General features: G+C 47.0%; 1 protein-coding gene across 1 annotated transcript in view; it reads right to left on the reverse strand.

The window, feature by feature from the left end:
* Positions 1-1,777: 1,777 nt before the first annotated feature.
* The window catches only part of LOC115077476 (immunoglobulin superfamily DCC subclass member 3-like), a 140,540-nt gene continuing 115,148 nt past the window's right edge, over positions 1,778-27,169 (reverse strand). Inside the window, exons 9-14 of the mRNA XM_029579767.1 lie at positions 16,882-17,046; positions 16,029-16,217; positions 15,830-15,934; positions 11,707-11,836; positions 11,205-11,364; positions 1,778-8,810 (exon numbers count right to left, since the gene is read on the reverse strand). Of these exons, the coding sequence (XP_029435627.1) occupies positions 8,739-8,810; positions 11,205-11,364; positions 11,707-11,836; positions 15,830-15,934; positions 16,029-16,217; positions 16,882-17,046 (821 nt within the window). The 3' untranslated portion in view covers positions 1,778-8,738. The remainder of the gene's footprint in view (positions 8,811-11,204; positions 11,365-11,706; positions 11,837-15,829; positions 15,935-16,028; positions 16,218-16,881; positions 17,047-27,169) is intronic.

Below are 27,169 nucleotides of genomic sequence, written 5' to 3' on the forward strand. Positions count from 1 at the left end.
GAAGGAACCAATTCAGACATCTCCTTCACAAAATTTATAAAGGAAAGGTCCTCTGGAGGAGAGCGCTTTCTGCTTTCAGTAGATGAAGGTAGTGAAGGCAAAGCATCGGTGTCTGGTGAAGAATCATCAGTCCAGGTATCATTGGGATCAGCACCTGCTCCTCTAGGGACTAGAGGAGGACGGGACGGTGGGATTCCTGAAGGTCCTGGTCTAGGCTCCGAAGGACTCTTAAGGAACAACTGGAGGCACCGATGAAGGCATCGAGGGCATAGATGATGGATGGCTTGGTGGCACCGGACATATCAGCATCGATGGCTGAGGCATTGGCAGAATTCCTGATGGAGGGATGCAGAACAGTGTTTCTCCTCCCGATGACACAGTAAGCGGGGAGGGCACCAGAGCCATCTGTGACCCAGGGTCCATCGGTGGAAAAGCGGCCATGAACGCTTCCATCCTCGAGAGCAGCGGTGCCAACGCTGTTGGAATCAGGTCGGTGGTCGGTTCCGCAATTGGTACCGGTGTCGGTGTAGGAGGAACTTGACGTTGATGCATCGCCTTGTCGATGGCCTCCTGAATCATCTGGTCCAGTTCTTCTCGGAGACCTGGAGCAAGCAGCCCCGGCTCTGGAACAGAAGAAGGAGGCAGAGGCATAACCGGAGGGACCACCATTAAAGGCGGAGTCGCGGCTCCCGATACCCTGTCGGGTGAGGGTTGCCTCGGTGACCCGGTCGCCGAAAAGGTCAGTGCCTTTTCTGAACGGGGTTTCTTCGGCTGCTTGGACGATGGCGAGGTCGATGATTTCGCTCCCTCAAGGGGCCGAGACTTTCGATGCTGGTGGCGATGTTTATCTTTACGATCCTGAGGGAGAGTAGAGGGTGTTAAAGGCCAAGAAGTCATCGATGCCGGACGGTCAGCGGCCGGAGGTCGATACTGGTGCGGTTGATGGTGCCGGTTCTGACGACGTCACTGCAATAGACGGCGTCGGGGTTTGCGCACGGAAGAGAAGTTCTATCTTCTCCATTCTGGCCTTGCGACCTTTTGGTGTCATTAGGGCACATTTGGTGCAGGTTAGGACATCGTGCTCACATCCGAGACACATTACACAGACTTTGTGGGGGTCTGTGATGGACATGGTGTGATTACAGTCCGGGCACCGGCGGAACCCCGATGCTATGGCCATGAAAAAATTGAGCCGCGGTACTGTCGACGGCCAATAGGCCAAACTCGACGGTAATAGAAGGAAAACGGGTAAAAAACTTACCGGAGTACAGCGGCTTGAAAAAGTTGAAGGAGGGACCCCTGTGGGGTAAATTAAATTTTAGTAATTCCGTGAGGTAAATTCCTGTCAGGGATCTCTGCAGAGCTCCTTAACCGCGTGGCTACTGCTGCGCAGAAAAAAGAAGACTGAAGGGGGACGCCTGCTGCCTGCAGGGTTTATGCCATGCTGGGCATGCCCAGTAGGAGCCAGTCAAAGTTCTGGAAACTTTGACAGAAGTGTTCCGTGATGGGCTCCATCCTGTGATGTCACCCCATATGTGAGGACTACCATCCTGCTTGTCCTGTGAGAAATAACATTACAGGTAAGCTAGTTCAAGTCATTTAGGTTTTGGAGTCCTTGCACCTAGATGATTTATAAATATGTTGCCTTGATTACTAAGACAGTCTCTAATGCTCCCCCAGGAATCAGGGGTGGGGCTCTGTGTTCATTCCAGGTTTTCAGATCCCACACAGGTTGAAAACATGCACCCAAGTAAATGAATACATCATACAACAGCTGTACTTTTCTATTATTTAATAGAGACTTTGGGTACAAAAGGAGTTTTCGTTTGGTTAACACAAGGCCACTGTCAGTTCCTTTGGAGTTTAGGAAATATACTGCATTATGACCACAGCTTTTAATCAACGGCCCCTGTTGATTTTTTTTCCTAGTGTAAGAGAGGTGCCTATATGGCATAGAGTATAATCTTTCCTAGTAAACAGCTGTTTGAAGCTCAGAAAGCAGCCATTACGCTCTCCTCATGAAGCATAGCTGACTATGTGTGAATGATACCCCATAACACACAACTGGCAGCTGGCGAAAGCTTTGAAAGCGAGAGAATTACAACTTAGGGGGAGGTACAGTTGATTTTCAGTCTCACACTCTTTGACAGTGATTATGGGTAGGTTCTGCAAATTATTTTAAAAGTCAGCATATGCCCAGTCTAGATGAAACAGCTTATGGAGGATAGATGAGGTAATGTCAGTTTTCAGAGCTTTCAATGAAATTATACCAGCTGGTTTGAAACTTTCCTGTTTCTTGACTAGAGGTGGTTAATGGCTTTGGCCCTAGAGTTACAATCGACCACATTTCCATATTCCATATGTTTAAAAATACTAATTACAGGCTAAGGAACGGTAACCTTTCTCTTAAATAGTTAACAAACTTTTCTCTCTTGCACACATTCTCGTTCAGTTTTCTCCCATCACACAAGATTAAAGCTTTTGGCACAAAGTAGGAGATACAGTAAGTTAGGTTCTTAGCATTTCCTCATTGGTTCTAGCAAAACTATCTGCACAGTGCTTCTAGGAGTGTGCTGTGAGCAATACCACCATCTTTTTTTGCCATCTTGCCAAAAGATCTTCCCCATGGACTCCCTTCATTCACTCCCAAACCGTTTGCAGCTGTTTCTTTTGGTACTTTTACTGCTAGGCTGCTTGTGCTGCCATGGGAAACTTTGCTGCCAAAGTCCTCATCTTCTCCTCTCATTGTTAGTTGGTTACCCAAAGCCCATGTACTTTGGGGGAAAAAAAGCATGTTATAGTTAGTAGCATATGAAAACAGAAGCCTTCATAGCTGCTAGAAAGCTGAGAAAGACACAAGCTGCTTGGGCCTTTTTCTGCTTTCTCTGCATGGGGAAGAGCAGACGGGCTTTCTGCTGGGTCACACAGTGCCGTTGGCAAGGTTCTTCTTGAATTTTTTAAAATGAGTATTATACAGTTATATCGCACTCACGTTCTGGGTTTCATCTTATGTCCTGTTTTGATAATTTTTACTCTGTTCCAAGAAATGACACGTACAGAGGAACATACCAGGGATCGGTTCCAATCCCAGCTCGGTGCCAGGTACTCACAGGCCCCTGCCCCGACAACTGTGGGGAAAAAAGCCCCAGCTATGGCTCAACAGCAATAGCTAGTAGCTACACTTAAGGGCCTCACCCTCCTCAAAGACCATCAATGGCAGAGTCTAAAAGAGGGGGAAAATCCAGCTCGTTGCAAATATCATCTCAATCAATCAGCTTGCAGGACAAAAGGTGAAAATTTTATCTATTAGCTTTCTTTGTTTCATCCTCTTCCACTATTCCAGGGAGGTCATACAGGTAGGTTATGTCCCCATAGCAGCAGATGGAGGCGGCGCACGCAGGCTTTCTCGGTGATATCACTGCCACTATGTAGAGGTAGTGCGGTGCAGAGAAACAATTTTTATGAAAAACACTGAAAACTGTATTACATAAAATTGAGAATCAAAAACTTCAAACATATGCATAGAGAAATCCTTTTAGCCAACAACTGTTAGAAAAAAGAGCTGTTTCCCTGAAAGAAATAGATACCATACAGAGATCTTAGCAATAAACCTCCAGTGGGGTCAGTGGAGGGTCCCGGTCTGGTGTAGCAGACCTTCTGAAAAGAAAATTAACAGGTAATTTTTCCTTCCGTTCCATCATTACTAAACGCTAGTCCAACGCATCCGTACGGATGGGACGAACTACAGCCCGCTAACCGGAGAGGAAAGATGTTGAGGCTGCTTTGAAAACCCCAACCCAACAGGCTGAGTTCTCCAAATGCAAAGACGAACAAGTAGCCACTTTGCGAATATCCTATGGTACAATAGCAATCGCTTCCATCCAGAAAAAAAACTGTAGCCCAGTACGGTGCATGTGTGCCTAATCTCAGGAGCCCACCTGCCCTTGAGCATGTATGCTGAAGAAATTGCTGCCTCACTCCTCCATGGGCCCCCACCCTCACCGACAGTCAGTCTGTCTTACAGAAGGGACTTGATACCTCTAAATAGCACAGGAGAACATGACAAACATTCAAAAACTTCAGCAAACTATTACTGACTTGACACTCTTCTTTGGAAAATACTGATAGAATAAGAGACTGATTCAAATGAAATATAACAATTTCAGCAAATAGAATGAAGGTACATGGAATCGGGCACTATGATCAAAAAGGTCCCTTCATAACAGGGACTAAATCTCCAAAACCATCTTCAAGGTAAGCACCCATTCCTTCAGATCCAGAAGGTTCCTGCTGAGGGAATCTGTGTGTACTGCCCGGCAATATGGGCTGACGACAAGATTTGCAGGTTCTCTTCCGCCCACAGAAAGAGAAGATTTTCTGCCACCGATATCCCTAGACTTTTGGTGCCAGCCTGTTTGTTCACATGTGCCACAGCAATTGCATCATCTGACAGTACTCTGACCACTTTCCCTCTGATTAAAGGGAGAAAACGAGACAAAGCTGAACGTATTGTCTATTGAAGGATCAGTGTTCCTGGATCACCTGATCTAGACAATGAGCTCCCCAACCAGACAGACTTGCATCTGTTGTGACTAATAGCCAGGAGGGAGTTCAAAAACTGACTACCTGCAAAAGATTCTGAGGGACCTTCCACCACCCCAGACTGTTCTTATCAACTCAGGCACAGAACGATGGATTGTGTAATCCTAGGAGGGGGAAGACCAGCAAGACAGGAGAGAGAACTGTAGAGGACGCAGGTGAGCCTTGGACCAAGATATTAAATCCAGAGTGGCCACCGAGCAGCTGAAGGTCATTCCAAGTCCTTAGGGCTTTCTGACACCTGAACACTGTCCTACTAAGATTTTGCTCTCATCAGCCAATCGACCAGATAGGCTGATGCGCCTCAAGAAGGCCACCACTACTGCCATGATTTTTGTAAATGTCCTCCAAGTTTAGGGAGTGCCCTAAACTGAAAATGCTCCTGCAGAAAGATACCGCTCATCCTCCTGCCTGATGGAAATATGAAAATAAGCTTTTGACAAGTCAGGGAGGTTATATACGCCCCCCTGCTGAACAGCTGTAAGCACAGAGGGAACAGTTTCCATTCTGAAATGAGAGAGCCTAAGCTTGGCACTTACTCTCTTCAGGTCAAGAATGGAACCACCACCAAGACCCATCTTCCTGCGAAAAACTGGAATCACCGCTCACAACAGTTGAAGTCTGACCAGAATATTGTGAATCTCTTTTCACTTGATGGCCGAAGCACAGGGAGAAACCGTAACAGTGTCACGAATGGGAGTGACAACTTCTAAGGTGTAACTGAGGTGAATAACATCCAATCACTGATATGAGGTTATGCAAGTCCACTCCTGGTAAAACTGCCTACCAGCAGAGGCAGAGTGTGAATCTCCCAAGTGTTGAGAAGTTTGCCTGGACCCAGAGGTGGAAGCTGAGCCCTTTTCACTAGAGCTCTGTGAACCTGGTCTATTGTGCATACAAGTCCCAAAATTCACTGGCAGAAAGATCAAGGTTTTTCCGCAGGGAGCCTCTGGTGCTTCAGCTCCCCCTGATTCTTACTAGCTGTTCCAGTAGCCAAAGCAGTCTTCCTGGCTGCCATGGAGGATACCACTGAACTAGAAGAAACTTTGAGATCATCGTTAAGGGCATCGGCTAAATAGGCCACTGATGATTCCATCCTAACACTTCCTTGCTTTCTGTAATTTGCCTCCACAAATATCTAGACCACCGGAACAGTGGAAGCAAATGGCTACTTCAAAGGGCGCTCTATCTTCCTGTACTGCAATCTTTGGGAAAACTACTACCTTCAACAAAGATAACAGTACATCTAGTAATTTCCATGACCAAGGCATCTACCCGAGGCATCTAGAACAAGCACTGGACTGTATCAAGAGAAAGATGAAAGATTCTTCACTCCCTTGAGGCCACTCTCAGCGGCCTCCCATTCAGAAAGCACCGTGTGTTTCACCTCAGAATGGATAGGTAATGCCGTGGTAGATTGGGATCCCAACCTGGAACCTTCTCTACCTTGGTGTCTACAATTCGGAGACAAGAAGCAACCTGATTAATCAACATCACCATCCCTTTGCTCTGAAACAATCTGATAATAGTGTCAATTTCCCGATCTGAGAGGACCTCCTCTTCCATAGAAACCCAATTTGCTGAATCCCCATGGTGTTCTGGCTGCTTCTGTTTCTCCTCAGAGCCAGGAAAGGAAGGTTCTGCAGTCCCCCTGCGTTGTTTGTGAGGAGCTGGGACCGCTGAGCACAGAAGGCCTGAAGTAAAAGTCTATACAAATATGGAGAAAAATCAACAAAATCCTTCAACTGTCCTAAGATAGTATTGAGGCCCCTCCACTGAAGCCAGAACTGGGCATCCCCAAATTCCATATCTGAAAACAAATGCAGCTGCTGAGGAGTTGAATCAGCTATGGATGACTGTTTCAAGATGACCGATGGGCCTTCCAAAACTTCTATGCCTTCTGGCATGTGTTCTGGTTGTGGGTCAGCTGAAGACAAAGTCCCCAATGATGGCAGAGCCAAGGTTGAACACCTGTCCCCACCCCCTTTGGAGAACTAAGAACTCACTTGGAATTTCTCCAGACTGCACCAATGCAGAGCGCAACGGTCCTGTGGCAGATGCTGAACCTCCTGCAACCACACATTTTGTAGTGTCACACTCGAACTGACTTATTCATCTATGCTACAAGAAAGAAAACCCACAAGTAGCAGAAAAGCAACTGCAGTTAAGAAAAAAATCACCTCCCCAAAACTTACCCTAACCGAACAGGGAAGCCAGCTCCTTACAAAGGCTTTCTCCTGATAGAGAGAATAGATCTCTTTCCTTACTCTCTCTTTTTTTTTAAATAAGGCTGATGGAATGCAAAGGGGGTGTAGGGGAACAGGCAGGCTTTTCCTCTCACAAATGGCTGAAGAACCTCCAAGCGGGCTTTCTCTCCTGGACAAAGCAGGGATCAGGCCCTAAGTAGCTTGGGTGCCTTTTCAAAAATCCAGTTACACCACCAGTGGTTCCTACCATCTGCTGAAGGCCGAGTATACTGTGCAACCGCGATATAGTGCTGCTGATATAACTGAGAAAGTCTATGCCTCCACCTGGTGGGGTTGGGGGAGGACATAACCAACCTATATAGACTCATTGGACTGATGTGGCACCATGACATGGAAAAAGTCATTTCCCAGGTACAGTAACTAGCTAACTGACCAGCTGCCCCCTACTAACATGTAGGAAAAATGACAGACTGTACAATTAAAATGAGCACTTTATCTTTAAGGAACCCTGAAAGCTAGCCAACCAAAGGAGCAGCCAGGGAAAAAAAATACTAATTTTGGTTCAATGCTTGATTGCATAGCCCCATTCCTAGAAGCACTGGCAGAGTTTCTACAGAAGATACATATTATAATGAAGCAGAAATCAATACAAGAAAGCTATAAAAAAATCTTACTAAAACTACACAAAAGGAAGCTGAAATCACACACCTTTTTTTTTTTTTTTTCTTTTGGCAGCATCTGACATAAAAAATGTAAGAAATCTTATAGAGGGTAATTTGGATCCCAGGCTAGAGATTCAAATTCTTCTTTCAAACATTTCTTTTGGCAATGTTTTTCATGACATACAAGAAAAATACACAGACTATAATACCAGCTCCGGAGTAGCACCCTGCAATTACACCACCACCTCCCTGTGTACACCTTTTGAGTTCGTATGCTGGGGGAACGGACCTTTCAGCAAGGCTAGGAAAGAGAAGAGACCCCAGATACAAGGATCATTCAAGCTTTTCTAGGACTTTCTAAGGTGTACAGCGGGGGCTTGTGTAACAACACTGAACCAAGGTAGTGCTGGAGGACTATGGAAGGGCTCAAGAGCTGAAAGGTTACCAACCTACAGTTGCCACAGTCCTCTACTCCACACTGTTAAAGCCCTTCACAATATACAGTCATAAGACCAAGGCTGCTCTCTCTTTTTCAACCCTCTTTAAAGCTCTACATCTTTGGAAGCATTTTAGCTTTGTTACAAATATTTGGCTCAATAGAAAAGACCTTTGCAGAAGAGAGGTATATTTAAGGAAGGGGTCACTATGCTGGGAAGCAAACAGTAACCAGCCCTGCTTTGAAGCACCAGCTTTTCTTATTTGGTTTTTTTAAATATTTGGTAGCAGTACTAAAAGCAAAAGGAACAATTTCTATGAAGTAGTAGCTGGCCAGGGGCCTTTTTTTGTAAATGAAGATATTTTGTGGGTAGTGAAGGTGTCGGTATGATCGACCCTCAATTTACCTCTACTGGCCAGAGAGGAGTGAGTTATTTTATTTATGGACCACGTCAATGGTTTTCCTGTGCCCGTCGTCAGACACTGGGACTTCCTGCTGGAGGAAGTGGGGGGTTATTATGCTAAGCAGCCACAAGAGCAGGAAAGGTGGAGAATCTGTCTCCTCCCTCTTCATGGTCCTGGAGCAGCTTTGCCCTGTGTCACCATCAGGGACAGCTGAAGCAGGAAGGCCACTGCATGGCTGTAGGGGTATGGCGAGAACATTCTGAGGTAGTTTTGGTTTTATCAGCTATGAGAAAAGAATTCCTTGGAACATCTCACAGGTGGGCATGATGCTTTAGACATTCTGCGCAGGTGAGGTAGATTCTTTGGAGGTTTCACTGTATAATAGTCCAGGTATGTGGACTTGGGCCTCCTGTGAGATGTGGGGGCCCAGCTAGCTGGAAGGATGCTGCTGCACAGTAACTTGAAAGCGTGACTGATCCTCTTCCTCCGAATAAGGGCGACTCTGAAAGAAACAAAAAATTGCTGTTAAATACCAATCTAGAAAGGCCCATCAGCTCTGCTAAGCATCCTCTGGGCTTGGCCCATGCTTTGTGAATTCTACCACCTTTTCTGTGAAGAAATATTTCCTTCTCTTACGCCTCCTTTTATACCTTTGCAGCCTCCTTCCATTGTCCCTCTTTCGCTTGTACTATTTAGAGATGTATCGCTTCCTCTTCATCCTGGCAAGTGGATTTATGCTCTCTTTAGGGTCCTGTGCTGCTGCCACCTGCCAGAATTTTCTGTCTCCAGCAGAGGGTGGCAGCATCCCATGCTGTGAGTGAAGCCTGGACTAAGTTAGGCGACTAGGAATGTGCATGCTTAGGCTGATCCTTTCCTATTTGAACATAGTCAGGAACCAGGGGCTTATGCAGGCATTCAAATACTAATTCTGGTGACTTCAGCTGTGGGGGGCTGTTAGCCAGTGGCTATTCCCCCCCTCCCCCCTTGACCTCTGGCCTTCTCTCTAACTCCCTTGGGGCTGAGGAGTTTCTTTTTCTGCAGCCCAATAAAATTTCTTGAACAAGAAAAATGATGATGTAAGGCCTGGTGAGGACTGAAAGTTTAGCCCACAGTGAGGACGAGGAGAGACACTGCTTTCCTATTGGGGAACTGAGCATCACCGTTTAGGCTCTGGGAGAATGGTCTATATAAGTTGTGCCAGGAGGAGGAGGGGGTTGAGCATTCACAGCCTGCCGTCCAGGAGGGAACCCTAACAATGGGGCCTTCCTTTGAAAATGTTCCTGCCTGAACAAGAACTCTCGAGGTGGGAACAGTAGCCATTTTGAGCCATGTGGAGGTGTTTTTTCTGGTGAGATGCCTCTGGTTTTGCAGGGAAAGGAGACCTTTGGGGCAACTGCTTTAGGAGCAGTTCCTGTCTCCTTGGGCTCTTCCTTAAGGGCAACTGCTTTAGGAGCAGTTCCTGTCTCCTTGGGCTCTTCCTTAACTACTCTTATCTCCAGAACTCCTACGGTTATTTCAGCAGATTTTTACCCTGGGGCAAACTTCTGCAGAAGTTTCCTCCCTAGATAAAGGCCCAGGGGTGAGGAGGACTGGGACAGATAGGTCTGGGATGTTAGTAACATTTTTTTAAAGAAGGATCACAAGAGCGACAAGGAGGAATTGGAGGAAAGTGATTCATCCATTATTTATATAGAGTTTTCCTCACTATTTTCCAAGCCTGGCAGATTTTTTATATAACTGAAGAGAAAAGGGAAAGAGAGAAGGTAAGGGCACCTTAAGTGGATGCACTTGGCCTTTAAAGTGGCCCAAAATAGGAAGCTAAGTCTCTGCTGAAGCAGGCTTTTGAGGCTTGTGGCCTGGCTCTTGTAGAGGTATAATGGCCAGAGCATCTTTGCATCTGTCACAGTGTCTCCAGAAGAGGTCATTAGAGAGCTCTTGAATGGAACTGAAAGAGATGGCTCAGATCCGCCCTTAGTTGTCGATGGACTTGTATAATTTAATGTGGGCTATGGCATGAAGTACTGTTTCTATGGTCAGCAGAGAGTTTGCTTTGACTGCAGAACTGGGCAGTAGATTCAGCATCGAAGACTCAGCTGACTGAGCTTCCATTTAAAGGGATGCCTCTGTTTGGAGAAAGATTTGGAAGCGCTGGTTAAGAAGGGGGAATTTAAGGCTCCCAGACTTCCTGAGGTTAAGCCTAAATGGATACTCTGGTGGGAGAAGGGAGAGGGATCTCTGGCTAGAACTCACTTTAGAAATTCTATGCAGTATAGGCCAGGAAAGGCTCAATGGGGATGTCCCTTTAATAGATTTCAGTCCTTTTGTTGTAGTAAGCATAAAAATATTGGAGGTACTTCCAGTGCTACAAGCTCCCAATGAACGTGTAGGGACCCTCTCTAGAGTTAAGTGGATGCATTTCCACCTTTTTCTTTCTTTTTAAATACTAGAGAGGGGCCTAAATAACGTTAAACTAGTGGGTCCTGGAGGTTGTAACACACTGGAATTTTCCCACTTTATCTCAGATGCGTTTGTTTTTTTCCTGCCCTTCTCCTGTAATAGTAAATAGGCTGAAATCATAACTAAATATTTTTCAGTTCAAACATGCTGAAATTCAAAAACGTCCATCCAGTGGCTGGAGGCAGAGAAGACTGGTGGAATTAGTTCTAAGTGTGACATATATGCTGGTGATGTTATTTAAAAAAAAAAAAAAAAAAATATATATATATATATATATATATATATATATATAGCGAGAGCGCGAGCTCAATGCCTCCATGTTGCTGGATGAGGACTAACCCAGAGGCTTGGGGCTGGTGGAGCAGAAGGTAGAGGAAGTGTCACTTATCCAAAACTGTTCTACATCAATTCCCATTCTGTAATCACACATGATCCATACCTGAGTGACGAGTTCCACCATTTCTGGTGGCTTCCCACAGTTTTGCTTCTTCCCCCTCTGTGACCGCACACTTTGCCGAGCTTCCTCTGAGCTTCCTCGAGTGGCTTCGGTGCCCTGAGGAACTGTCCAGCTGTCTTGGGTTACCTTCTTGCAAAATAAACTATAGGACAATCAGATAGAGCTAATGTTAGTGTCAAACCCTCAGACTGCAAGGCGCAAGAGAAAGGCTGCAGCTAGTAAGTAACAAGGGGTGCCTAAGAAGAGGAATGGAACAACTTACATTAAAAACTAAAATGAGCACCTTAAAATGTGGGCTCATCTTAAGTCACTGGGCAACTATAACTTCTGAATAAGGCTTCTGGTCCAGAGCCCAGCCTGGTAAACTCAGCCCTTGCTTTCTAAGGGACATGCACCATGCTTACTATGGGTACAGAATTCTTTCCTTGGCCTGTTAACACTGCATGTAGCACTAGAACATGTCATATATTGACAGTGGATTTACCTCTTGCGATAACCAAACATGAGGAAGAGGACACAGAAGATGATACAAGCCATCCCAATATGGATTCCCACTACAATCCCAGCGAGGGAGGTTTCCCCTTCCTGGTTACAGTGACAAACAGGATGTGCATCTGCTGAGAAAGACACAAAGGAATCTGATACAACACCATACACAAATGCAGCAGTATAGCAATAACACATCTCATATACAACACTGCATGGGACACGAGAGAGGGAACACAAAACGGATCGGAAACAAATGTTATTAAAGATCAAATTCAGAATAATCAATTCAGATAGAGTAATTAAAAAATGCACCAAAGAAAATGCTAAATATCAAATAAACTTGCAGTTATCATAAATACACCAGAACTGATTGAGAGAAAGATATAAGAGCAACCGTCATATTAAAAACAGTGAAGGTACCACAAAGCCATCAGGAGAAGCTCAGCACATATCCATGCATATCAATGTGGCATTCCTGCAAATTGTATTCCACAAGTTTCTCACAGTGCATCCACATTTATGTCACAGATGTGATGAGATGCAATTTCTTTTCCTTTGTATCCTAGAATGTCAAACTGGATCTACTGGCATGTACTGTGGTTAAATGAAGAAATTACTTACCTGAAATTTTGTTTCCCTGTACGTACCTGGATCAGTCCAAACTGATGGGTTTTGCCTCCCTTCCAGTAGATGGAGACAGAGAAAAACTTGAAGAGCACCCCCTCTTAAACCGGTGTGCCACCTGTGTCTCTTCAGTATTTCTCTGTCTCCAGCAGATGGAGGTGGTGCAAAACCTGCGGTCTTGAACTTACAAAAAAAAAAAAGTGGGATAAGAGATTTTTACTTCTTTCTCTTTGGCAGATCAGGCAGGACAACAAAGTTAATCCTCCCAGGGGGGGGTTGGCAGGTCCTGGTGGGACCATCCCCCCTGGTTGCAGGTACCCGGAGCTGGGGTTGGATACCCTGTCTGCTCCTTCATTCCGTGAGGCACTAGGGGTGAATATCAGTGGTCCAGTTCCTCCCCCTCCCTGGTCCCGGACCCGGAGACATCACCATACCACTTGCTCTGGTAAAGTTTTGGGAGTTTACGTTAAAAAAAAAAAAAAAAAAGCCGGGCGCGCTCCTTTTTGCTTCTGCCGCAGCGACCACGTGCTCGGTGGCAGTGCCTGTGTTTGCGCCTTCCAAGCGCTGTTGCCGCTTGATTCTTCAGCTTCGTGGCTCTCCCGCATTGGCCTCTGTTCCTGGTGCCTCCCCGATGAGGAGGGGACATCAGATGTCAACCGGGTAAAAGCAGCTATGTCCCGTGGAGCAGGCAGGAGACTGCGGCTGCCTCATTCCCGCTGATCATGGGAACGGCAGCCATTTTTACTTCCTTTGCTGCTGTGTTGAATAGAGCGGCTGAGGGAGGGGGATCTCCCGCCTTCCCTTTCTCCCACTGATAGTCCTGGGAGCCCTCATGGCTCATTTTTGGATGGCTTTCATGATGACCCCTAACAACCCCTGGTAGGGGATGTTAGGGGTCAGCCGGCCTTTACCGTGGATTTTGTGTTTTTTTAATGCACAAAGCGTATCTGGTGAGCCAATCTCAGCAAGGTGAGGCATTGGTGCACAGGCCGGCGGACAGTCCTCCGCCCCCGAAGGTCCCCAGGCGGCTGGAGCCCCAAGGGGCAGTTAGACTGAGGAAAGTCCGGGGTCCCGGTGAACTTCCTCAAGGGGACTCAGGCTCTGTAGAACGTCCAGGGCCTGATACTTCGGTGCCTCCCCCTCCCTTCACCGGGAAAGATCAGGGTGAGGAACTAGAGAAGACCTTGCCGAGGGATGAGCTTGACCCGCTAATTCCACATGTTCTAGCCGAGCTGGGATGTCCCAGCCCATGACACGGTGGACCCTGTTCTGGCCAGGTTGCATGGTCCAGCTACTATGTTCCCCTTTTATCCTATGCGCCAACAGCTGATGCTCCGTGAGTGGGATACTCCGGAATCCAGCCTGCGCGTGGGATGAGCTATAGACAAGCTCTATCCGCTGCCTGAGGACTCCTTGGGACTCCTGAAGGTTCCTAAGGTGGATGCTTCGGTGTCAGCTGTCACCAAAAGGACAACTATTCTGGTGGCATGAGCAGCAGTTCTCAAGGATCTTCAGGACAGAAAACTCAAGTCCATCTCAAAAGAATATTTGAGGTGTCAGCGCTCAGTGTTAGGGCTGCTAGCTGCAGCAGTCTTATGCAGCGAGCGAGCCTGAGGTGGGTTCAACAACTCCTCAGTGCGAAAGATCTCTCTCCTCAGGAGTCTGTGCAGGCGGAGCATTTGGAGGCAGCGGTGGGTGAGGTCCATGAAGGGTATCAACTCTGGGCTCTGATGGCTTTGGAGGCCTTGAGGGCAACGCAGGCATCGACGGTTCCCCTAGCATCGAGGGGATCAGAGGCCACAGTAGGCTGGAAGGACCCGGGATGGGCTCCAAGAACCGTGGTCTGGGAAACATGGTACCTGCTGTATCTTCCTTCTTGGAGAACCAGAAATCGAGATCGCTTGGGTGGCCGCTGGGGAACAGAGGGTCCCTCAGGCACCGGTAGCATCAGAAGGGTGCCCAGGAGGATGTTCAGATGCTCCAGCAGGGGCACTAGCATTGAGGGCGGAGGCTCAGGCACTGGTATGGGGGTCGGTGGCACTGGCAGCTCAATGCCCTGGAGCGATTTGAGCCACCACAGTCTGCCCCCTGCGGTCCAACTCCTCCTGAAAGTGTGGAGGGGGTCAAGACTGATGGAGGGGGATGCGGTGTTACTGGCTCTTCCTCAGATCTCCGAGGTGGCACGGTATCCAGCACCAGTGTCTGTGGGGAACGCCGAGGACTACCAGGGGGATTGGAGGATGGGGGGCCTCTGATGGCTGGTGTCACTTCGAAGGCAGCTTGTCAGGCGCCAATGCTGTGCATCGACGGCGACCTGTGGCGATGCTTGCAGGATCTTTTTTTGTGCTCGGCCCAGTCTTTCCCCGGCACTGAGGAATTGGAGGATCCCAATGTCTGGGAGAGCAGTGAGACCATTGATGATCTATCACAGACTCCTCGATCCTTGGAGTTACTAGCAAGAGGAACGTCCAGGGGAAGCATATCCAAAGTCTCCTCACGACCTCTCGGCGTCGATGGAACTGACGCAGGAGTAGATGAAAAGTTTCTCCATCTTATTGTGGCGTGCTAGATGCCCTTTGGGAGGCATCTGATCACAAAGACAGCACCCACGGACGTCGTGCGAGACCCACAGGCAGAGTATACAAACCTCATGCAGATCCATGATGGACATGGTCTGCAGGCACTGAGGGCACCGATGAAAACCGGTTGATGCCATAAAAACACCCAGCGTGTGGTCAATGACCGGTGGTCACCATGAGGTGAACATCAGGAATCGACCGCAAAGTTGGGTAATAGAAAACCTACCAGGCCAAGGAGGCACTGACCGCGAAGGGAGACCAGACAAGGAAAAATGACAGAAACCCGAAACTTATTCGAGAAAACAAGAAAAAAACTGGAGAGCTCCACGACCGCAGGGCAACTGCACCGTGGAAAAGAAGAGACTGAAGGGGGACCTCACGTGGATGCGGGGATAGTAGCAGGCAGGGCATGCTCAGTCTTCTGGTCAAAGCTCCTAGAAACTTTGACAAAAGTTTTCTGTTCCGGGCTCCATCGGATGATGTCACTCACATGTGTGTCCTAGGAGAACTGGAGAAGAATCCAGAAGGTTTGGGAAAAGGGAAGGGAAAGAGGGAGCTAGCACAACTGGCTATCAAATCCCCCCTACACACAAGGACCAAGCAGAAAGGAGCCACCAACTCCCCCTACTCGTTCATACTCCACCAGAGTGAATGCCCAAAGAACAAAACATACTAGGAGCAAATTTTCTCATGTTTACAGGCTGCAGGATTCATCAACTCTGTCTTCTGCTGGAGACAAAGAAAAGGTTTCACGGTGCCCTAAGAAGGGTAACATTAGATAATCACATTTTTTCTCTGGCTGCATCTGCTGGCAGGGGTGCTAAACCATAGGTCCTGAACTGGTCTGTGGGGGACAAGGGACTTGGATTTATACTTTGATATCCTTCTTCGCTTAAATGGAATAAAGTCACTCACCCAGCTTCTCTGCATTCTCCTTCAGGGATACAAAGCGCACGGTGCTGTTCCCTTCCCCGTTCCCATTGAATGCTTGCAGCTTGATCTCATATGTCTCCGAAGTTTCTGAAAAAGAAAGGATTGGAAAGAACATTAGCAGCCATGAGGAATTTTGGGAGAGAAGGAAGTAATGTTAAAGAACGGGGAGGAGGGATCTTACCCAGATCAGTGAATACATGTGAGTTAGCCGTGCTCAATAGGACCAGAGGGCCCTCAAAGTGTGTGACTGGGATTTTTCTGTAGAACAGTTTAAATCCCTCAATCTTGCCTGGATTCTGAGGCAATTCCCAAAATGCTTGTACTGCAGTTGAATTAATGACTTTGGTGAAGAAGCCAAGAGGTGCAGGAGCTAAAGAAGACAATTAAGGATATGTAAAGCTCAGAGGGACAGGTGTAACACTCTAGACATCAGACATAAATCCAATGAAACAACATAGCAGAGGCATAAAATTGTCAGGGAATAGACACAAAGGATTTCCATTTCTTGCTCTGAGCTCTGGGGGGGGGGGGGGTAAACACACTAGAGCAGTCTTTCCTACCCCTGTTCTGGATGCCCATTTAACCAGTCGGGATTTTTGAATATCTGTAATGAATATGTATGAGATAGTTTGTCATGCACATTCATTGTGGCAATCCTGAAACCACAAGTCGATAGGTGTGCCTCCAGGATGGGGTGGGAAACACTGTACTAGAGTCTCCTTTGGGGTGCTAGGTTGTGAGCTGCTGTGCTGCGTTTTGGTCAACATTAAAATACCCTAGGTGAGAAATATTTACCTTTCTTATCTTTAAATTTGTTAATCGCTTTTGCAAAAGCACTAAGCGATATCCAGATAAAACATTCATAAAATGTATAACATCATAAAAACAAAAACCATCCAAACATATAAGTAATCTGCAAAGAACCCATAGAAGCTAAAGGAAACATTTAAAGTAAGCCTGTCTGAAGAAGAATGACATGAAACGGTCTTCTAAGCCTTACTGTTTATGAACAGCGAAAAACAAAGCAGGCTCACCGCTTCCCATGGTGGTGGCCAGGATCACTTCAGAGTCCTTGCTGGCCCCCAGAGGGGAGTAAGCCTTTAGGTAGATGGCATAAGTAGTGGAAGGCTCTAGGTTTGTGAAGACATGTTTGAAGGTGGTCTTACTGACTGCTTCCTGCAGCTCCCGGCTGTCTGGTTCTGATACACAAATGCAGTGTGATACCATCAATATGGAGACATTTTCTTACCTGTTACTACTTTCCATGAATCCTGCTACACCAGTCCAGACATGAGTTTATCAGCAAATGGAGGCAGAGTACACATCTTTCTCAGTGACCTCATTGCTATTATATAGAGGTGCTGCAGACAGAGAAACCCAGAATACCAAAGCACTAACCACCAAAAACATTAACATGCACTTCAGAATGGGAAGAGAAGATCCCCCTTAGCATGTAATACTTGTCCCGATTCTAAACTCAGAAATAGAAGAGAGAGCCATGCAGATGAGGAAATATACTGGGTGTTGCATTACCTTTGCCTCCCCCATTGCAGCAGTAACTAGAAACCTGATAGAAACATGCAATATACCATTTAAAAAAAAAATTTATGCAAATTTTCATAAACATACAAAGAATCACCTTTGCATTAAAATACATGGACAATAACTCCAAACAAAATTCTCCATTTAGGTATTGAAAACAATAAGAAAAAACAATTATTTCAAGTTATTTATCCATTTAAATAAACAAAGAAGAAAAAGGAGGGAGATCACAAATTATGGGAGATGTAAGGAAAAAGGAAAAAATAAGAAATAAGCTTGGTATGCAATCAGACTATAACATTTATCATTACCACTGATACTTATAGTGACCCTGGAGAAGAAATTAATGGCAGTTTGGAACCTTAAGCTGTGCAATATAGCATTTTAATCAGCATTCAAAACTGAATTTAACAACATACAATTAATAATTGGTGTGCCCATCGTTAGTTTGCACAACGGTTTTAAAATGAGTGCGGTAACAGCTTTTTTTCTGCGTGTTGCTGGAATTTTCAATAAGTTTTTGGCTTTTTGGAGACACTGTTAGCGGCCAACTGTCACTAAGCACTTGGCAGCAATCTTGCCTCATGTCCTCTGAACCCAGCTTTTGCTTCAACCTAATTTTTCAGCAATCCACTTTTTTTGTAATAAAGTTTGCTCTGACATCATGCACCTCATGAAATGCAATAAACTTAATGCAGTCAGTCTGACGCTTTTTTTCGCTATATGTTCCAGCCATAAATAATACATTTAAGTAATGTGTAAGCTGCTGTTAAAATTCCATATTGAATGGCCTATAAAATGGTACAAAAATTCTGTTAATGGTATAATCCAGGGGGGCACTAGGGCTGTGGAGGCAAAGGTTGCTGCAAAAAATGTACCAGATAAGAACCTGAAACATTACCTTATTCTCTGTTTGTAGCCCAACTTCTTGGGAGGGTCCTGGAGTGGTGTAGCAGGATTAATGGAAAGAAAATTAACAAGTAAGAAAACTTCTCCTTCCATTTCATCCTGCTACACCAGCTCAGACAGGTAGGAAGTACCAAAGTCCAACTAATCTTGGGAGGAGGAAGTACAGGCCACTTTAAGAACATCAGTCCCAAAAGCCATGTCCTGTTTAGCATTGATATCCAATCTTGAACGAGTATCCAATCTTAGCATTGATATCCAATCTTGAACGAGTAGATGTGAATCAGTTATTTACACTTTCGATTAATAGAAGGACTAGGGGGCATTCCATGAAGTTAGCAAGAAGCACATTTAAGACTAATCAGAGAAAATTCTTTTTCACTCAACGCACAATAAAGCTCTGGAATTTGTTGCCAGAGGATGTGGTTAGTGCAGTTAGTGTAGCTGGGTTCAAAAAAGGTTTGGATAAGTTCTTGGAGGAGAAGTCCATTAATGGCTATTAATCAAGTTTACTTAGAGAATAGCCACTGCTATTAATTGCATCAGTAGCATGAGATCTTCTTAGTGTTTGGGAAATTACCAGGTTCTTGGGGCCTGGTTTGGCCTCTTGGAAACAGGATGCTGAGCTTGATGGACCCTTGGTCTGACCCAGCATGGCAATTTTTTATGTTCTTTATTTTATGTAATACTTGGAAAAGGAATTCAGAGATGATTGTGTCATTGCCTTACAAATATACACCAGTGCAATTGCAACTGTTTCTGTCCAAGAAGAAGGCTGAGCCCTAGTAGAATGAGTTTGAATAGTCACTGGAGCCTGATGCCTTCTGAATAAATATGATGAAGAAATTATTTTCATGATCCACCGTGCCAGAATAGCTTTAGAAGCTGCTTTACCTCTGTGCAGTCCTCCAGTCTATCCTTTCTGTGGAAAGGATTGGTGATCTCCAGATATCTCAGGAGAACTCTGCAAACATCTATAAATCTCAGCAACTTGTTTTTGTCCTAATACTCTGTCTTAGAAGAGGCTGGCGAAGAAAGACTGGTGGAAGTGAAAAAAAGAAATGACGGTACTATCCAAAAGAACACTGAATCTGGCTTGAAAACCAAAATATGGTCCCTAAAGGAAAAAGCCTGAATCTCTGAAATCCGCCTGGCACAGCAGATAACTACAAGAAAAACTATCTTCAACAATAAATCCTTAACCAAACAATAGGGCCGATACAGTACAGTGCGCTCCGGTGGAGCGCACTGTTAACCCGCGCTCCACCGGGTTAACAGTGTCCCTAGCGCCTCTATTTACCACGGGCCCTCATTTGAATACTAAATCACCCACTCTCCCGCAACTTTTACTGTATCGGCCGCTCAAAGGAAGATGTGACTAGAGTCTTCAGCTTTAGTCACATCTGAGATCCCACTGGGGCACCATCAGTAAAACAGGACGTCGAAAACTCTTCACTCCTCAAAGAAAATGGACCACGTCCAAATGAGAAGCAACTGAGAATCTCTGAATTCTACTCCTAAAACGAGATGGCGGCCACTTGGATCTTTAAAGAATTTAAGGCTAAGCCCTTATCCAGGCCCTTCTGGAGGAAAGCTTGGATAAGTCTGTCAAGGAAATATCACTTCTTCATTACAGAAAGCTTCCAGATCCTAACATAGGCCAAGGAGGTGGAAAACTTATGAGAATTCAAAAAAGCAGAAACTATAAGATAAAATGGAGCTGGATCCTCCATGGAGATTGGTTCCTGAATATGGAGACCCCAAGCTACGGAGTCTAAATAGACTGTTTGAATAACATGTCTTGGACAACCACAAGAGATCCGCGTACCATGGCCTCCAGGGCCACTGGGACCATGGGAAATCTTAACAGTTCTATCCTTTGCATAATCCTGCCAATCAAAAGCTAAGGCAGGAACACAATTAGCAATTCTACTGTCAGACAGGGCTCAACAAGGGTGTCTATTCCTTTGGTCCCAAATTCTCTGCACTTGCAAAAAAAAAAAAAAGTAACATCTTGGTATTGCGAGTTGCCATCAGATCCATGTGAAGTAGACCCCACTGAAGGACGATCTGGTGAAAGGTGTCCTGACTGAGTTCCCAGTCACCAGGATTTAGAAGATTCTGTTTAGAAAATCAGCTTGACATTCTCCTGGCCTATGATATGGGCTGCCAACAAAAGCAGAAGATTTTTCTTTGTCTAAGGGAACAGAAGGATCTGTCACCTTAGAAACTGCCAGACTACAGATGCTGCCCTATCTAGTCACGTATGCCATGGCTGTCTTGTTGTCAGAGAGCACCCTGATAGCCTTCTCCTGAATCCAATGAAGAAACTGATGGACAAAGTCCCCTCTTTCTTTGAAACCACAAAGTAAATAGAATAACAACCCGTTCCTTGTTCGTTCACAGGCATGGGAACAATGGCTCCAAGCAACTGCAGAGGATAGAGTGTCCACTTTACTATCCACCTCTTTTCCACGTACGCGCAAGGGAAGATCATGAAACAGTCCCGAAGCAGACGAACAAATTCTAAATCGTAACCTTGTTCTACCATGCTTAAGTTCCACAAGTCTGTAGTGAATCTGGCCTATTTCTCGTAAAACAGGGTCAGCCGACCCCCTATAAGCGGGACAGAGGAGCGGACCGGCCTTGTTTCACTGTGCTGACTTGGCTCCAGAACCGCCCTATCCGGAGCCATCTTGTCTGGGCTTTCTTCCCCGAAAGGACTGGTTCCAGGACTGCTGCCTCCCCAAGGCTGGTCTCTGCCCATCAGAGGATGATCTCCTTGGACAAAATCGCCTGTTTCCTCGGAACCGCCATGCCCAGAAGAGGAATACCTTGCTTCTCTGGGCTTATCCTCAGACAGCTTGTGAACTTTATTGTCCCCGAGATGCTTTACCAGTTCCTTCAACTCCTTTCTGAAGAGCAGTTTCTCCTTAAAAGGTAGCGATCCCAGCTAAGACTTGGACAAGACATCCACCGATCAGTTTCATAACCACAGCAGCCTTCTTGCTGAGACTGCCGACATCATGTTCCTAGAGGATGTCAGGATGAGGTCACACAGCGCATCCGTGCCATAGGCTACTATGGCTTCCAGCCGCTCCACCTGCTTCACCTCCAAAGAGGACATGAACCTATCAGACTGCAGCTCTTGGACCCACCGCAGCCCCACTCGAAGCATGAATTTGCTGCAAACCACAGCCCAAATGCTGAGCACAGATACCTAAAAAATCTTTTTCAGATGGACCTCAAGCCTCCTGTCCTACAAATCCTTCAAAACGGCAGCCACTGGAATCATCATCTTCGTAGTTACCACTGACATGGCAGCATCTATCTTCGGCACCCTCAATAGCTCCAAAGAGTCCTCGGGTAAAGGATATAATTTATCCATCACCTGGCCCACTTTCAGTCCAGTATCCGGCGTGTCCCACTCCCAGACCACCAACTGCTTAATGGACTTATGAAAAGGAAAAGCCCTCGCCGGGCCCTGTAAGCCAACCATAACTGGATCAACATCCTCCTGATCAGGCTCCTTCTCCGGAAGCTTGATCCCCAACTCCTCTAAAACATGGAGCATCAGGGGCCCTAACTCTTCCCTACAGAAGAGCCATACCACATTCGGATCATCACCGACAATAGGCAGGCCTTCCTCCTTGTCTTACATAGAGTGCCGAACCGAACTGGGACGTCACCATCAGAACCCTCTGAAAATTCGTCCCCTGCAGCGTGCGGGGCAGACTCCCCAAGGACTAGCCGAACCCTGGTAGCCTCCGGTCTGCCTGCGGCTCTGGATCTCTTCTTGGGATGAGGCTCAGTGGAAACATCAAGCTTGGGCTCATGCTGCCCCGCGGACTTTCGGACTCTATAAGCTTTGTGCATCAACAGTACAAAATCCGCAGAAAAGGAGGTAGAATGGTCAGAATCCTCCTCCAGGAGGTCCTCTACCACCTCTGCCTGGCCCCCTTGAGCCCTTAAGGCCCATTCAGGACTCCCATCAGCCAGGGACAATAGGGAGGGAAATCCCCCTCCCGACCCAATGGCTTCAGATCGAGCAGCAAATATGGCCAAAATGGCCGCATTCCCGTGCAAATGGGAAACTGCTCCGGTCCTCCAGCGACGTCTGCACAAGCGCTGCCAACTCGCGCTGCCAGTCAGCCCCTCCCCCGCGGACATGCTGGAATCACTCTCTTCCCCTCGCCTGGGAGGCAGCGGGAGCAGCGGCCGCTGCATGTGAGCTGCATGCGCGAATCTCCACAGCCGTCGCACTTCAAGCCACTTGGCATGCTTTCCCAGCGACTGCCCACGGGAAAACGCCGATGAAGGAGAGAGCACAAGGGAAAGCCTTTGAATGCCGAACCTTGCTCGGTGAAAAAACCACCTGCCCTAGACAGAAGGCAGAGCCTTTCACCGGCAAGGCCTCACAACTCTGCTTTTCTTTTTTTTTTTAAACTTTAAGAAGCGGACAAAGGAACAGAAGAGGCACTTTCTTGTTCTGAAGATGGGCAGCAGGCTCCTTCAATCCTCCTGGGGCAGAGGGAGCTGGATCCACCAGCTTTCTGCCCCCCGGCTATTTGGACAGAGCAAGTAAGGGTCCCCAAGCTCCTGCTAGTCCACCTCAAGACCAGGAGGGATAGCCCCATCAGGGCCTGCCAACCACTTGGGAAATTAGAACTTTTTTTTTTTTTTTAAAGTTTAGTTGAGACTGCAGGTTTGCACATCTACCATCTGCTGGAGTCAGAGAAATACTGAGGGACTGCAGGAGGCGTACTAAGCTAGATGGCAGTGTCAGTTAAACTTTCTCTGTCTCCATCCACTGAAAGGGAGGCATAAACCCAGGAGTCTGGACTGATCTGGGTATGGACAGGGAATGTTTGCTATACTGTTATCTTTGTTAGGCTTTCTCTGATTTTTGTTACTTAATGTCCTATGCCATTTTAAAATTCTGTATGGTTTTTAACCTCTCTTGTAATCCCACGCTTGTAGACTGCAGGATAAACTTTAAAAAAATATATAAACACATTTTCTCTATTGAAAGCAACCTTGTCCTTCTCCAGAGATGCACAGCTGGCTGAATCCAGCTGGTCCTTCACTGAACTAAAACTCTGAGACCAACTTGAGGTGCTTACTGGGCACCTGATCTACAGGCTGTGCCCTGGAGGAGGCACCCAAGGGAGGAGATGGTTGCCCAGTAGCCCCAGGAGGCCTGATGATTAATTCAGGAGCGAATGCCTTGGAAAAAGACACCTCCCCGGCATAAGGAATTGAATAAGAAGATCTCCTAATGAGTCAGCACTGGTAGATCCCCCAAATCCTGGGAGAGTTCAGAAACATATTGAGGACAATCACAAATGGCTTGGAGGAAGGGTTTAAAATAGCAGACTTTCCCGCCAAAACTGCTGACTCTGAGGTCTCCCTTGTCTTCTGATCTGAGTGTGGCACTGAGAGACTTCTTTTCCCCATGCTAAAACAGGCATCCGACTGCTACCCTTCTGCCACTTACCAGAAAATCCATCCCTCTGCCTTTGCAGCACTCCAGATCAAGTTGCTGACTCCTTTTTCTTTTTCCACCAGGAATAAAGGCTCCTCTTCCAAATCCTGAAGTTTTGCTTGGGCAACAAACTTTTTTTTTTCTTGCCTGCAAGAGCCCAGAAAGAGAACCCCCCCCCCCCCCCCAACCAATTTCCTTCTGGGATTGGGAGCTTCCAAGGGGCTCACTATGCTGGCCAGAAACAGGTGTCTGGCCCAAGAAAAAATCTAACCAATGCCTAAATCTCTCCAAGCAGGAGGCAGGACATAAAAAAATCTTGCTGCACCATTAGTTGTACTACCATCTGCTGGGTTTCTCTGTGCTGCACCACCTCTATGAGGTCAATGAGCAAGCTGTGTACTCTGCCTCCATCTTCTCTAGGGGGACATAAATCCACCTGTCTGGACTGGTGTAGCAGCATGAAGTGGAAACCATAACATATGGCAGGTAAGGTTCTGATGGGCTTGAGGATCACTATGAAATATGCAAAGGTACAACCTACAGCTAGCACAATCTCCTAGGATAAACATTACACATAATTTATTACATCACCTTACATAAAGGGAGTTTGGTGGAAGAGAGAAGAAAGCACTAAATGGCTATTATACAGAGAACACAATGAGGCGTCATGAATGCAACAGTTAAGCAGAGTTGCTTACCTGTAACAGGTGTTCTCCAACGACAGCAGGATGTTAGTCATCATACATGGGTGACATCATCAGATGGAGCCCAACAAGTAAAACTTTTGTCAGTTTCTAGAAACTTTGACTGGCACACTGAGCATGTCCAGCATGCTGCCAATCACGCGTCCACGCGAGGTCCCCCTTCAGTCTTATAGCATATAGTTTGCAAAAAATTAAAATAACAGAGAGAGACCCAACTCCACGGGTTGGTAGGCGGGTTTCGTAAGGACTAACATCCTGCTGTCCTTGGAGAAACCTGTTATAGGTAAGCAACTCTGCTTTCTCCAAGGACATGCAGGATGGTAGACCTCACATATGGGTGATTATGTAGCTCCAGACCGCTCCTAACGTGTGCAGCAAAAAACAGGTGCCAATGTGCACAACAACTAGGGCTGCAATAACCAGAGGAGCAGGCTGCACCCAAGGATAGGGCCCAAGGAGGGAGAGTTGGGTTTTCATGGCTGAAAGAGAAACGCCGGCCAGCCTTATCCAGGCAATAATGCGAGGCGAACGTGTGGAGGGAACTCCAGGTCACCACTCTGCAAATCTTGTGAATGGGGACTGCATGCAAGTAAGCCACCGAGACTGACATGGCTCACACAGAATGAGCCTTGACATGACCTTCAAGCTGTAAACCTGCCTGAGCGTAGCAGAAGGAAATAAGAGTCCACAAGCCAATGGTATACGGTCATCCAGAGTGTGCACAGCCCGTTCACTCTGGTGAGCATGCGATCTTGGAAAAAAGGAAGGCAACATAATGGACTGATTGAGATGGAGCTCTGTGACCACCTTTGGAAGGAACTTCGGGTGCGTACACAAGAACAACTTATCATGACAAAATTTTGTATAAGGGGGTACAACACCAGAGCTTGCAGCTCACTCACCCTGCACACTGAAGTAACCACAACCAAGAAGATGACCTTCCAGGATACGTACTTCAAGTCGCAGGACTGAACTGGCTCAAACGGAGCCTTCATGAGCTTGTACAGGACGACGTTGAGGTCCCAGGAGACCACTGGCAGCCGAGTGGGAGGCTTAAGTTGTAACAAGCCCTTCATGGACCGCCCACAAGCAGATGGGTGGAAATGGAGTCACCATCCCTACCCTAATGGTATGCCCCGATGTCACTAAGGTGAACCCTCACTGACGTGGTCTGCAGACCAGACTCGGAGAGGTGCAACAGGTAGTCCAAAAGCTTCCGTGAGGAACAAGAGAAGGGATCTAGACCAAGTCCTACACACCAAACAGAAAACTGCTTCCACTTGACTGTAGGATTTTCTTGTGGTGGGGTTTTCTCAATTCCAAAAGGACATGCAATACGCCCTCTGAAAGGCCCAGAGCCTGGACAGTCACCCGGTCAACATCCAAGCCATGAGAGACAGGGCTTGGAGGTTGGGGTGGCGGAGCCTGCCCTGGTCCTGAGAGATTAGGTCCGAAGCAGTCCCCAACTGGATCGGGGGGCGCGAGGCCAGCTCCTGTAGAAGTGGGAACCAGACCTGGCGAGGCCAAAAGGGTGCGATCAGGATCATGGTATCCCGGTCCTGTTGGAGCTTTGGAGTGTTTTTGAGATGAGCGGAAGGGGAAGGTAAGTGTATAGCAGTCCAGTGCCCCAGTGAGGGCGAAAAAGGCATCTGACACCGATCCTCTGCTCGTCCGACCCAGAGAGCAGAAATGATCTACTTTCTTGTTCCCTGGGGAAGCAAAGAGGTCCATGTCCGGGTCCCCCACAAGCGAAAGATACAGTTCACTACCCTCTTGATTGAGGGACCACTCGTGAGGTCGGAAGGCCTGGCTCAGGGAGTCTGCAGAGACGTTGTCCACCCTGAGGAGGTACACCACCCAGAGGAGAATGCCATTCTCGATGGCCCATGACCAGATCTGGACTGCCTCAGAGCGTATGACCCTGTTCAGATACCACACAGCCAGATTGTCAGTTTGAACAAGGACCACTTTTTTGAGCAATTGCTCTCTGAATATCTGCAGGGCATACCAGATCGCACATAATTCCAGGAAGTTGATCTGGGACTGCGTCTCCCTCAAAGACCAAAGACCCTGAGTGTGGAGGCCTGAAACATGGGACCCCCAACCCATATGTGATGCATCCATGGCGAGGACAATCTGGGGCTGTGAGCTCCGAAAGGCATCCACTTTTCCAAATTTGATGGGGTTGCCCACCCCACGAGGGATTGCAGAAGGGGAATGGTGATCAGGACACGAGCCCATAGATCCTGGGTGGCTTGATACCAGTGGGAGCGTTACATCCACTGAGCCCTGCGCATGTGAAGTCAAGCAAACAGCGTATCGTGCATCGTCGCCAGCATATAACCCAGCAGTCAGAGAAACTGGTGCGCTGAGACATGGGAGCAACTGGAGACTACCTGAACGAGAGCAGCGAGGGGCTCCACCCTGTCTAGAGGTAGAAAAGCCTTCTTCTGGATCGCGTCCAGCCGGGCCCCAATGAAGTCCAGTTGTAACAACGGCTGAAGATGGGATTTTGGATAGTTAATCAGAAAACCCAGATTTTCCAAGACTTGGATTGTGACTCACAGGGCACTCTGCGCTCCCTGCCTGGAGTCGCTCTTGATAAGTCAACCATCGAGGTAAGGGAAGGCATGAACCCCTCGTCTCTGAAGATAGGCCCCAGCTACCACCAGGCATTTGGTGAAA

Source organism: Rhinatrema bivittatum, chromosome 16 (assembly GCF_901001135.1).
Source record: "Rhinatrema bivittatum chromosome 16, aRhiBiv1.1, whole genome shotgun sequence".
Taxonomy (NCBI): domain Eukaryota; kingdom Metazoa; phylum Chordata; class Amphibia; order Gymnophiona; family Rhinatrematidae; genus Rhinatrema; species Rhinatrema bivittatum.